Raw genomic sequence first — 12,278 nt, 5'->3', positions numbered from 1 at the left:
CTAATAAGTGTCAAGTGTCTGAGGCTGGATTTGAACTCAGGTCCCCCTGACTCCAGGATCAGTGCTTTATCCATTGCACCATCTTCCCCCCCCCCCGCCCCCCCCCCAGTCTTGATCAAATTACCCTTCATCTCGGTTTCCTTCTCTATGAATGAATGTACTATAAGGCCTTTATAGTCAATTTCCACCTACAGACCTATGAGATCCTATATATGTTATGTTTATTCTAATAAATGACTGATATTCAGCTTAGGTAGCAAAAATGCATTATAATGAGCTGTGAATAGCCAAATTTTGTTGCAGTGGAATTTTGTTATATTTATTTATTTTTCTTGCAGGGCAATGGGGGGTTAAGTGACTTGCCCAGGGTCACACAGTAAGTGTCAAGCATCTGAGGCCGGATTTGAACTTGGGTCCTCCTGAATCCAGGGCCGGTGTTCTATCCACTGTGCCACCTAGCTGCCCCTGGAATTTTGTTTTGCTGAGTACATCAGTAACATCAAGACTCGAAGGAAAAACAGCTGAGTGGAAAAAAATATTGTCTAGTACAGAAAAGTAGGGGAGGTATCACCTTCCTTACTACTTTCTTCCTCATAAGGTCCAGGATCTTTTTGGATGTTTCTATATTGATGAATGAATCAATGGAAAAAGTTTATTAAATGTTTACTATATGCCAAGCATGGCATACAAATGGCAGAAGTGAGACAATCCCTGACCTCAAGAAGCTTATATCTTAATAGCCTGAAATAGCATATGGATGGAAGTAGTGTCTAGGAAAAAATGTTGAGGGCTTGGAAGTCAGAGATGGTGAGTTGAGTCAGGGAATCTATTGACATGCTCTTTACAGAAAGCAATAGTAGTATTACAGTTCCCTGAACTAGAGATGTAGATAAATCTTTCATGGCAGGAGAGGGGAATGCTAGATATAGCAGTGACCTAACCTAAATGAATTTGCATTTATTGACATCTTCAGTCCTAGGGTAGGAAGTTCCCAAAGTGGAGTGGATTAATTCCCACAGTGATAGGTCTTTTAAGGTCTAGAGGGCACACTGCAGTAGGTCAGATGATGAAAAGATGGCTAGAGAGGATGGCTGAAAGAGGGGTTGTATAAGTGGTATGTTTTGGTGGTGACTGGTATGTTATCCGGCAGGGATAAGGGCCAGTGACAGGATATTATCGGTTGGTAACTAAATAATTAAAAGATCTTCAGCCCAGCTTCAAATCTCTTGTGAGCTCCTTTCATTTTGGTGATAATAATAAGAGTGTTCTCATTATCAATATAAAATTTGCAAAAAGCAAATTGCATAAATCAGAATTAGACACTTGCTAATAATTTAAGTTGCTAGCCATATTTTTACTGATTAAAAGCAGGCATATGCCAACCAATGGATGAATGTGTGAACCAGTATGCATTGGTTCTAAACACAGTAGCACAGCCATTTCCTAATTGTAATAGTCTGCCCACAATCTGTGATCTAATTGTGACAAATTATCTAAAGTAACAAATAGCATAGTGAAGCAAAGCATTCTTTCATTAACCCTGTACAAAAAGCCTCCATGTGTACCTTGAGCCCATCACGTGGATAGGTAGTGTGTTTTCATGAGATCTCTGAAATTGTGGTTGCTCCTTGTGTTGGTCAAAGTTATTAAAAACCTTCAAAAAGTTGTTTGTCTTTACAATGATTTTTTATCCTACAATTTGTTTTCTTCTTTGTGCTCACTTCACTCTACATTAGTTCGTGCCAGTCTTCCCAGGTTTCTTTGAAAATGCACCTTTCGCCATTTCTTACATGGTAATAGTATTCCATCACACTTGCCATAATTCCCCAATTGATGGGCACCCTTTTCTTTGCCAACATGAAAAGAGCAGCTATAAGTATTTTTGAACCTTTTTCTCAACTCTTAAGGAGTATAGGTCTGGTAAGGTTTTGCTGGGTCAAAGAGTACAATAATATATTTGTGTAACACCCTATTTTAGCCAAATTCCCCAATCAGTGGTTAGGGAAGCTGGGTGGCACACTGGATAGAAAGCTGGACCTGAAGTCAGGAAGACCTGAGTTCAAATCTGGCCTCAAACTAGTTGTGTAGCCTTGGGCAAATAACTTAACCCTGTTTGCCTCAGTTTTCTCATCTGTAAAATGTGCTGGAGAAGGAAATAACAAACCACTCCAGTACCAAGAAAACCTCAAATGGGGTCAAGAAGAGTGGATATCACTGAAAAACAACTATCAGAGGTTAAACTACTTTGTTTCCAGTTCTTTGCCACTACAAAAAGGTTAAGCATTTAATATTAGCAACAGTTATAATGATCATTTCTAATCAGTTAATAAGGGGTGACCATTTTCTCTTAAAAAAAATTTTTTTTGAAGTTAAGAAATTTATTTATTGGGGGGAGGGGCAGGGCAAAGAGGGTTAAGTGACTTGCTCAGGGTCACACAGCTAGAAAGTGTCAAGTGTCTGAGGTCAGATTTGAACTCAGGTCCTCCTGAATCCAGGGCCACTGCTTTATCCACTGTGCCACCTAGCTGCCCCTGAAGTTAAGAAAATATTAATCTTTAATGTTCTTTAAAAAAAAAAGTTTTGGATTCTCTCCCTCCTGTCCCTCCCCACTGAGAAGACAAGAAATGTGATATCAATTGTGCATGTGAAATCATGCAGAATATTTTTCTGTATTTGTTGTGAAATTTGCTATAAAATGTTCTCCCCAGTTTCCCTGCTTTCCTTTTAATCTTGGCTGCATTGGTTTTGTTTGTGTAAATCCCTTTAAATTTAACATAATCAAAATTACCCATTTTACTTCCTGTGATCCTCTCTATCTCATGTTTGGTCATCAATTCTTCCCTCATCCATAGATATCACAGGTAAACTTCATGCACCTCTAATTTGCTCATGATAACACCCATTATGTCTAAATCATTTACCCATTTTGATCATATCTTAGTATACAGTGTGAGATGTTGGTCTATACCTTGTTTTTGCCAAACTGTTTTCCAGTTTTCCCTGCAGTTATCAGACAGCAGATTACTATGATCATTTGCTATTCTGTATTATGAACCTAATCTCTTCCACTGGTCTCCCACTTTCTTAGCCAGTACCAGATTGTTTTGAGTATTACTGCTTTGTAATATAGTTTGAAATCTGATACTGCTAGGTTATCTTTCACATTTTTCATTGATTTCCTTGATATTATTTAAAAGTTTTTATTTTAAAAAATATTTCCCAATTCAGTGTAAATTTTTAACAATAATTTAAAAAAATGTAGGCTTTTTATTTTTAAAAATTCATTTACTATTTATGTTTAGCATTCATTTTTAGAAAATTTTGAATTCCAAATTCTTTCCCCACATCTTCCCTCTTCTCAACCCTCTTTCATCCATCATGAAGGCAAGAAATGTGTTATTGATTTATATATGTGAAACCTTGCAAAATATTTCCATGTTAGCCATGTTGTGCCCCCCTCCCCCGCCCAAAGACAAAGGGGAAAAAAACCCCAATTAAATAAAGCGAAAACATTTTTCTTCAATCTGCATTCAGACTCTTTAAGTTCTTTCTCTGGAGGTGGATAGCATTTTTCATAAGTCTTTGGAATTTCCTTGGATCATTTTATTGCTGAGAATAGCTAAGTTATTCACTATTGATCATTGCACAATATTGTGGTTACTGTGTACAGTTTTCTCCTAGTTCTGCTCAGTTCACTTAGCATGAGTTCATATGTCTTGCAAAGGTTTTCTGAAACCATCCCACTTGCCATTTCTTATAGCACAGTAGTATTCCATCATGATCATATACCACAGCTTGTTCAGCCATTCCTCAATTGATAGGCGTCCCCTTGATTTCCAATTCTTTGTCACTACAAAAAAGAGCTGCTATAAATATAGGTCATTTTCCTTTTTCTTTTCCCTCTTTGGGATTCAGACCTAGTAGTGGTATTGCAGGGTCTAAGAGTATGCACAGTTTTATAGTTTTTTTGGGCATAGTTCCAAATTGTTCTCCAGAATAATGGGACCAGTTCACAACTCTTCCAGCAGTGCATTAGTGTCTCAATTTTGCCATATCTCCTCTGTTATTTGTCATCTTCCTTTTTTGTCATGTTAGCCAATCTGATAGGTATAAGGTTTTATCTTAGTTTTTTTTTTAGTTTGCATTTCTCTAATCACTAGTGATTTAGAACATTATTTTTATTTTTTTTAAGTTTTCAACATTTGTTTTCATAAAATTTCTAGTTTCAAATTTTTCTCCTTCCCTTCCCCTTCTCCAAGACAGCAAGCAATCTGATATAGGTTGTATACGTACAATCACATTAAACATAATTCTGCATTAGTCATGCTGTGAAAGAAGAATCAGAGCACAAGGGAAAAAAACTCAAAAAAGAAAAACAAAAACTAGAAATAGTATGGTTTAATCTGCATCTAGATTCCACAGTTCGTTCTTTCTGGATTTGGAGAACATTTTCCATCATGAATCCTTTGGAACTATCTTAGACCATTGTATTGCTGAGAAGAGTCAAGTCTGTCTCAGTTGATCAACACACAATGTTGTCGATACTGTGTACAATGTTCTCCTGGTTCTGCTCATCGTTTCTTACAGCACAGTAGTATTCCATTACATTCATATACCACAGCTTGTTCAGCCATTCCCCAATTGATGGGCATCCCCTCAATTTCCAATTCCTTGCCACCACAAAAAGAGCAACTATAAATATTTTTGTACATGTGGGTCCTTTTCCTTTTTTTTATGATCGCTTTGGGAAAAAGACCTAATAGTGATATTGCTGGGTCAAAGGGTATGCACAGCCCTTTGGGCGTAGTTCTAAATTGCTCTCCAGAATGGTCGGATCAGTTCACAGCTCCACCAACAATGCATTAGTGGGTTTAGAACATTTTTTCATGTGACTATAGCATTTTGGGGGGAGGCGGGGCAATGAGGGTTAAGTGACTTGCCCAGGGTCACACAGCTACTGTGTCTGAGGCTGTATTTGAACTCGGGTCCTCCTGAATTAAGGGCTAGTGCTTTATCCACTGCACCACCTAGCGTTCCCCAATAGCGTTGATTTTGTTTTCTGAAAACTGCCTATTCATGTCCTTTGACCATTTATCAACTGAGAAATAAAGTCATTATTAGAGAAATTTTCTGTTAAAATCTCCCCTCCCCACCCTGTTTCCTGTTTTCCTTCTAATTTTGGCTGCATTCATTTTGTTTGTGCAAAAGCCTTTTAATTTCATGTAATCAAAATTATACATTTTACTTCCTGTGATCCTCTCCATGCCTTTGGATTGCTCCCCTAATTTGCTTATGGTATATCTGCGTCTAAATCATTTATCCATTTTGACCTTGTCTTGGTCTACAGTGTGAGGTGTTGTTCTATGCCTAGTTTTCTTTCAAACTGCTTTCCACTTTTCCAAGCAATTTTTGTAAGATGGTGAATTCTTAACCCCAAAGCTTAGATATTTGAGTTTATCGAACATTAGATTACTGTGGCCATTTACTGCTGTTCCACTGATTGACCACTCTGTTTCTTAGCCAGTACCAGATCTTGAGGATTGCGAGTTTATAATATACTTTGAACTCTAGTAACTGCTAGGCTGTCCTTCATATTTCTTTTTCATTGAACCTTGATATTCTTGACCTTTTGTTCTTCCAGATAAATTTTTTTTTAGCTCTATAAAATAATTTTTTGGTAGTTTGGTATGACACTGAATAAGTAATTTAGGTAGAATTGTCATTTTTATTATTTTGACTTGGCCTACCCATGAGTGATATTTCTACAGATGTTTAAATTTGTATTTGTGTTAAAAGCATTTTGTAAGTATGTTCATATAGTTTCTGGATTTGTCTTGGCAGGTAGACTTCCTCCAAGTATTTTTGTATTGTCAGCAAGAGTAACCATTTTTGAAAGCTTAAAATAATTCTTAAAGAATTAAAGGGGCAGCTAGGTGGTGCAGGGGCCCTGGATTCAGGAGTACCTGAGATCAAATCTGGCCTCAGACGCTTGACACTTACTAGCTGTGTGACCTTGGGCAAGTCACTTAACCCTCATTCCCTCTCCCCCCCCCCCCAAATAATTCGAACTAGTACCATAATGGACATAGTGTGCTGGATTGTTTGCTGTAAATCCTAAATTCTGATTTAAATTCCTCATGGGTTCATACAATATTCAGTCATAGGATTAGAAAGTACCCCATAATCATTGTTGAGGCACAGTCATTCCAAACTGAATGGTTATATTTTAAAGTTAGCTTATTCTATAAGTTTATTATTGAGGAAAATCCACACCTCTAGATGATCCCATTAATTTTCTTTTAAGAATAGTGCTGACCCAACAGGACTGAAGAAAGACCAGACCGAGATAACTAACACTAAATAGGACTACCATCTTTGCTATCTCTGACAAATTTCCCATATATACTCCACGTTGGATCATTTAAATTGCAGCTGAAATATATTTACTGTATTTTGATGAATAGTGGGTCCATTTCAGCTCTTCTGTCTTTTTTGTTTCTAACCTATAGACACAGGACTTGCCTAACAGGGTGACATTAGAGACCCTATAGAGAACTTTGTATCTGATTTATGGGATTTCAGAACCTATAATTGCTAAAGCAGTTCACAATTGTGTAACACTTTTAGGGATTATCTTGTTTTATTTCTTTTAATTTTAATGAATCTCATAGATTTTTTTTTATTACACAGATTGCAATGATTGTGATTTAATTGATGGTCTTAAAAAATTGCTCTAGTTGAAAATCCATTACATTGTGGTTAGCTTAATTATGAATCTCTCCAAATTTAGCTAAATAATGTTTAGGCCTGTACCTTCTAGAAGATGCAATTTGTTGGCATGGCCTTCCAGAACCCAGGTTCGTCTTTATAGCATAGTGAAGTATTAGAGTAAGACTTTAGTGGAGTTCTATTATTTCATTTATTTATTCATTGTGGGGCAATGAGGGTTAAGTGACTTGCCCAGGGTCACACAGCTAGCACGTGTTAAGTGTCTGATGTCAGATTTGAACTCAGGTCCTCCTGAATCCATGGCTGGTGCTTTATCCACTGCTCACCTAGCTGCGCCCCAGAAGTCTATTATTTTAAATGAGTTTACATTTTTGTCAGTTCTTTGAGAGTTTGCATGTATCTGAAGTATTTTAGACACAGAGACTACTGTGGTGTTGGTAAAAATACCAAATCCATGAATAGTTGTGTATACTCTACTGTGGTTATGCAGAGCTATAATGACTGACATATGACACTTTCTGGTTTACAAAGTGCTTTTCTTACTACTATAACCCGATCAGGTCAGTGGTATAAATAGTATGTCCTCATTTTAGAGATGAGGAAATTATCTCTGCTTTACATTTGTAATCTCAGTGGTAATGATATTAAGCTTGGTAATTAACTTCCTTCAAGCAGCTTTTCAAATCCCCTATCCTCCCTGCTTCTTTACATGATAAATGAAAAGAAAAAAGTTAACTTTTTCCCGACCCTAACCAAATTGGCAGCTCTTTGGTGCTTGATACTGCACAAAACAAACTTCTTTGGTTTTATGAGACTATAGGTGGTTTTGATGTTAAGAATCTTTTTGTGCCTGGCTTGTTAAGCCTACCTTGTACTATTTGGGTGTGAGTTATCAGTTGAGAAATGCTGTGTGTCAGAACCTGTAATTGTTTTGATGATAAACAGCATTTTGGGGGAATATAAGGGTTGTCTTGGTGATTTTATTTACATTCTAGGAATTTTGGACCATGTGACCCTTAAAAAAAAATTCCAGTATATTGAATTTAGGTTAAGTAATTTGTCCTAGCTTCTGTGAACTTTTCTCTCCCTGTGTGCCAACTATTTTTCTTTTCTTTCTTTTTTTTATAGGCTACTAGCAGAAGATGGTGGATCGATTGGCAAACAGTGAAGCAAATACTAGACGTATAAGTATAGTGGAAAACTGTTTTGGAGCAGCTGGACAACCCTTGACTATTCCTGGACGAGTTCTTATTGGGGAAGGAGTATTGACTAAGTTGTGTAGAAAAAAGCCAAAAGCAAGGCAGTTTTTCCTGTTTAATGATATTCTTGTCTATGGCAATATTGTCATTCAGAAGAAAAAATATAACAAGCAGCATATAATTCCCCTGGAAAATGTCACTATTGATTCCATCAAGGATGAAGGGGACTTACGTAATGGATGGCTTATCAAGACACCAACGAAATCATTTGCTGTTTATGCTGCCACAGCTACTGAAAAATCAGAATGGATGAATCATATAAATAAGTGTGTTACTGATTTACTCTCCAAAAGTGGGAAGACTCCCAGTAATGAACATGCTGCTGTCTGGGTACCTGACTCTGAGGCAACTGTGTGTATGCGTTGTCAGAAAGCAAAATTTACTCCTGTTAATCGTCGTCATCATTGCCGCAAATGTGGCTTTGTTGTATGTGGGCCCTGCTCTGAAAAGCGATTTCTTCTCCCTAGCCAATCTTCCAAGCCTGTGCGGATTTGTGATTTCTGCTTTGATCTGCTTTCTACGGGGGACTTGGCTACATGTCAGCCTACTAGATCAGACTCTTATAGCCAATCACCTAAGTCCCCTTTGAATAATGTATCTGATGATGAAGATGATGAAGATAGTAGTGACTAAAGATGTAAAAGTATTTTCAGAAACAGAATTGAGTATGATCAGAGATATCTGCTTTGGGGGAGATTTATTATTGTGGCCTCCAAAAATTTCATTCTAGCCATAAATTTACCTGAGAAACTTCCAACCTATGTGCCTCAGTATATTCTATAGAGAATAGTTTCACTCTTCTGCAGGGATAGACTATTGCAAATGTATCACATAATTTTCCACCTTATACTTGAGTTTTTCTAGACTATCCTTTTAATATAAGGTTGGAAAAATTCCGAGCTTTTAAAAAAATTAATAGATCATATGCTACATTGATATTTTCATCATTTCTGTATTTTGGTATAAAATAATTAAAGCATCATAAAATTATGGAAAACTGAATGTACTTTTGGATTAATAAATTATTTACATAAGATTAGTAGTTTTTCTAACCATATGATCTAGCGATTAAAGCCCCTAACAAACATGGGTGTCATTTATTTGGCATGACTTTGTTTTGCTTTTGATTTTGTATGCCATGTAGTGCCTTATATGGATAGCACAGTTACAGGAAATAAACCCCAATGTTCTCACTTTTTCAGTTATAAAAGAGAAAAACCTGTTGGTGCTATTTGAAACCAATATAAAGCTAGTGCTTAAGAAAGGGTATGATGAGGGAGCCCTAACCATGGCTACCAATTTTTAGAGGTAGTCATTTCCACATGGGCATGTTTTTCCTACAAAATAGTTTAGAGTGATTATATTCTTACATTTTTATAGGTACCAAACTGTATTTGACAAACTAGAATTTTATATTGATAGGGCTGTCATGTTTAAGAATTTACTTTCCAATTTATCAAGTTCATTTTGAGCCTTTTCAATACTGTTAGTCTCTAATTTTAGTAAGAATTATTTTAAAATGTAAATTGAATGGCTTTAAAAATTGAAGCAAAAGTGAAGATTTTTCATCTAATACCCTCAAAAAAAGCAGGCTCTTCTAATACTCAGTGATAAATTAATGAAAAGTACCTTGGTTAAAATGGAAAAGAAACTTGGGCTAGAAAAATTGGAATTAAATAATTTGCATAAATGATCAGTACAGAAAATATCTTCTACTTACATTTGAACATATCTTCAGAGGTCTTCTTAGCCCGATATAAAATAAACTTTGAACTTAAAATTAATAGTATACCAGGTTTTGTAAAGTTTTGTAAAATTCCAAACAATATTTCTATTTTTGTAAAATGATAGTATGTTTAAATTGTTTCTGATGTCTTTTTTGAAATCCACAAAAATAGAGTAGCAGATAATCTTTCAAAATTGTGAGCTTTGCTCAATGTGGGTTGTTATTTTTGAGAAGTGACCATTTCTGCACTGTTTGCAAACTTTGAGGCAACCATTAGGTCAAAAGTATATTTATTAAATAAACCTGTATGTATATTGCACTAGTTTTCCTGTTTGTATGCTGGAGGTAACTATAGTGCTTTTTTGTGTATAAAAAGAATCAGCTTAAAATGTATTAACTATAATTCTGGACTCTTCTGTCTTGTCTTAAAATTTAAATATATGGTGCAGATATCACGAGAGACTTAATTCATTAATTTATGTGACTGAGAATTGTTACAATGTCTTAAAATTAGATTGAAGCACTATTTTGATTGATTTTATTTTCACGTTTTTAAAGCTCCTGTGGTCACATAGACCTACCTGACCTGTTTGTAGTATGAAGCAAAAGTACAGCAAGGTTGGTTTTCATTAAAAATAAATGCATTTTTTAATCTAAGAGATAAGATTTGCATACATACAGATAGATTTAGGTATATGTATATAACTGACATGCTATGCTTGTGTGTGTGTGTGTGTGTGTGTGTGTACACTCCTCTTGCTTCATACTTAGATTTATATAGTTGCCTGAGAAATGAGATAAAATCTGAGAACTGAGAAAGTTGTTTTGTTTGTATCTGGGTACATAGGAAAGTAAACTATTTTAGGAGTCAAGCAGAACTGTTCTGAAAAGGCATTTGCATTTTTAACCTATTGACTATATATTTTTATAATTAAAAATCCTCAGTTACTATTTTTCTTATAGAATGTGATCTGATATTTTTCTTGTAGTATAAATACATACTTGAGTACATTTCGGTTTCTTGTTTTGTTCCTTTTTCTTTTAAAACAATCTCTTCTAAGATGCTATGATTTTCCCCTAAATGCCTTTTTCTGCACTTAAAAAAAATTAAGTGAAAAAGCAAAACAAAACTATCTCATTTTTTACAAAATATCCCCATAAATGAAATTTGTACTGTGCTGCACTGATCCTTAAAGCTATAACCAAATTGCTGGCAATTGTAGTTGGAGGGAGAAAACAAACAGGTTTCTATAGGGGGGAAAAATAATAGTTTTAGGTGGAAAAGTATCTATTATAGAAATTCAAAGCTATTTGAGGCCTGATATAAAAATTGTAATAAGTTAATGTTACAGGTTAATATTACAATTTCTTGTTGATGTATACATTGAATAGGTATACGTATTCCCATTTTTAATTTTTCATAAAATGGGTATGAACTGTGTGTAACTTAAAATTTTTGAAGGGGCTCAATACTTGTAATCTGTTTTCTGTCAGATTTACTAGTTTTTGTGCTCAAATATATGATGTAGCTTTTAATCAGTGTTTTAGTATTTCTTTGTCCTCACTTCTTAGAATTACAGAATCACAGATTTAAAACTAGAAGAGATATTAGAGGTTATCTAGTCTAACCATCAAAAGGTCCAGAACTGAATATTTCTCCAATAGGCCAGGTGTGGAAATTCACATCGAGGCTAAAATTTGTTGCCTCTACCACGAGTTACCTTCTCATGACCACAATTTCATGGTAAAAGTCCTTGGGTTATATGTGGGATATTTTTTAAAAAGATTATTAAACAGTTACATTTTCAGTGGGAACCTTACTGATGAGTAGAAATGAACATATCCCATAGGAGAACCAAGGTTAAAGTAAGTAACCATAATATTATATTTCAGTCTTAAAAATGAAATTTTGGACTGTATACATACATCATGTTGTTAATGAGTCCAGCGAGGGTCATATATTTGATCCCCGAGTGGGGCCAATTAACTTTCATCTGCTCCATTGTCAGAGATTGTATCTTACATTCCATGAATGTTGTTGATCACAAGGACTTCAACAGATGCATCATCTCCACCACCAGAAAAGGATTAAAAGTTCATGTCTTAACAGCTGCTTTTCATTCCCCAAAGAACCATGTGTAATAAGTGACATATTTGCTTTCAGATTAGTCAGTCACCAATAATTTATTAAATGCTTTCTGTGTGCCACTGTGCTAAGGATACAAAGCAAGTCACAAACTCCCTGCTCTCAAGGAACTTGCATACTAATAGAGTAAACATAAAAATAACTAGGGACATAAAAGATTTATACAGAGTGGTGGAAGAAAGGGAAGAAAGAGACTGAGGGGACCTCAAAAAGCTTTTTGCAGAAGGTAGAATTCGGGATAAGTCCTGAAATAAGCTAGATAAATTAGGAGGTGGAGGGTGTGGAGGGAGAAACACAGGGCAGGATAGGGTTAGCTAGTACAAAAGTATGGAGATTAGATATATGTTGTGCAAAGAATAACACATAAGGACAATGTGGATGGGTGGATGGAGTTTAGTAGAGGAGAATAGGGAGGAAA

General features: G+C 35.6%; 1 protein-coding gene across 5 annotated transcripts in view; it reads left to right on the top strand.

Annotated features, from left to right (window-relative positions):
* PLEKHF2 (pleckstrin homology and FYVE domain containing 2) overlaps positions 1 to 10,725 on the top strand; it is a 30,577-nt gene extending 19,852 nt beyond the window's left edge. For all 5 annotated transcript variants that reach the window (XM_043978160.1, XM_043978161.1, XM_043978162.1 and 2 more), the window contains one exon: positions 7,858 to 10,725. In XM_043978160.1, the coding sequence (XP_043834095.1) occupies positions 7,872 to 8,621 (750 nt within the window). In that variant the 5' untranslated portion in view covers positions 7,858 to 7,871 and the 3' untranslated portion in view covers positions 8,622 to 10,725. The remainder of the gene's footprint in view (positions 1 to 7,857) is intronic.
* The last annotated feature ends 1,553 nt before the right edge of the window (positions 10,726 to 12,278 follow it).

The sequence above is a fragment of the Dromiciops gliroides genome, chromosome 1 (assembly GCF_019393635.1).
Source record: "Dromiciops gliroides isolate mDroGli1 chromosome 1, mDroGli1.pri, whole genome shotgun sequence".
Lineage (NCBI taxonomy): Eukaryota > Metazoa > Chordata > Mammalia > Microbiotheria > Microbiotheriidae > Dromiciops > Dromiciops gliroides.
This window is presented reverse-complemented; position numbering and strand designations above follow the sequence as displayed.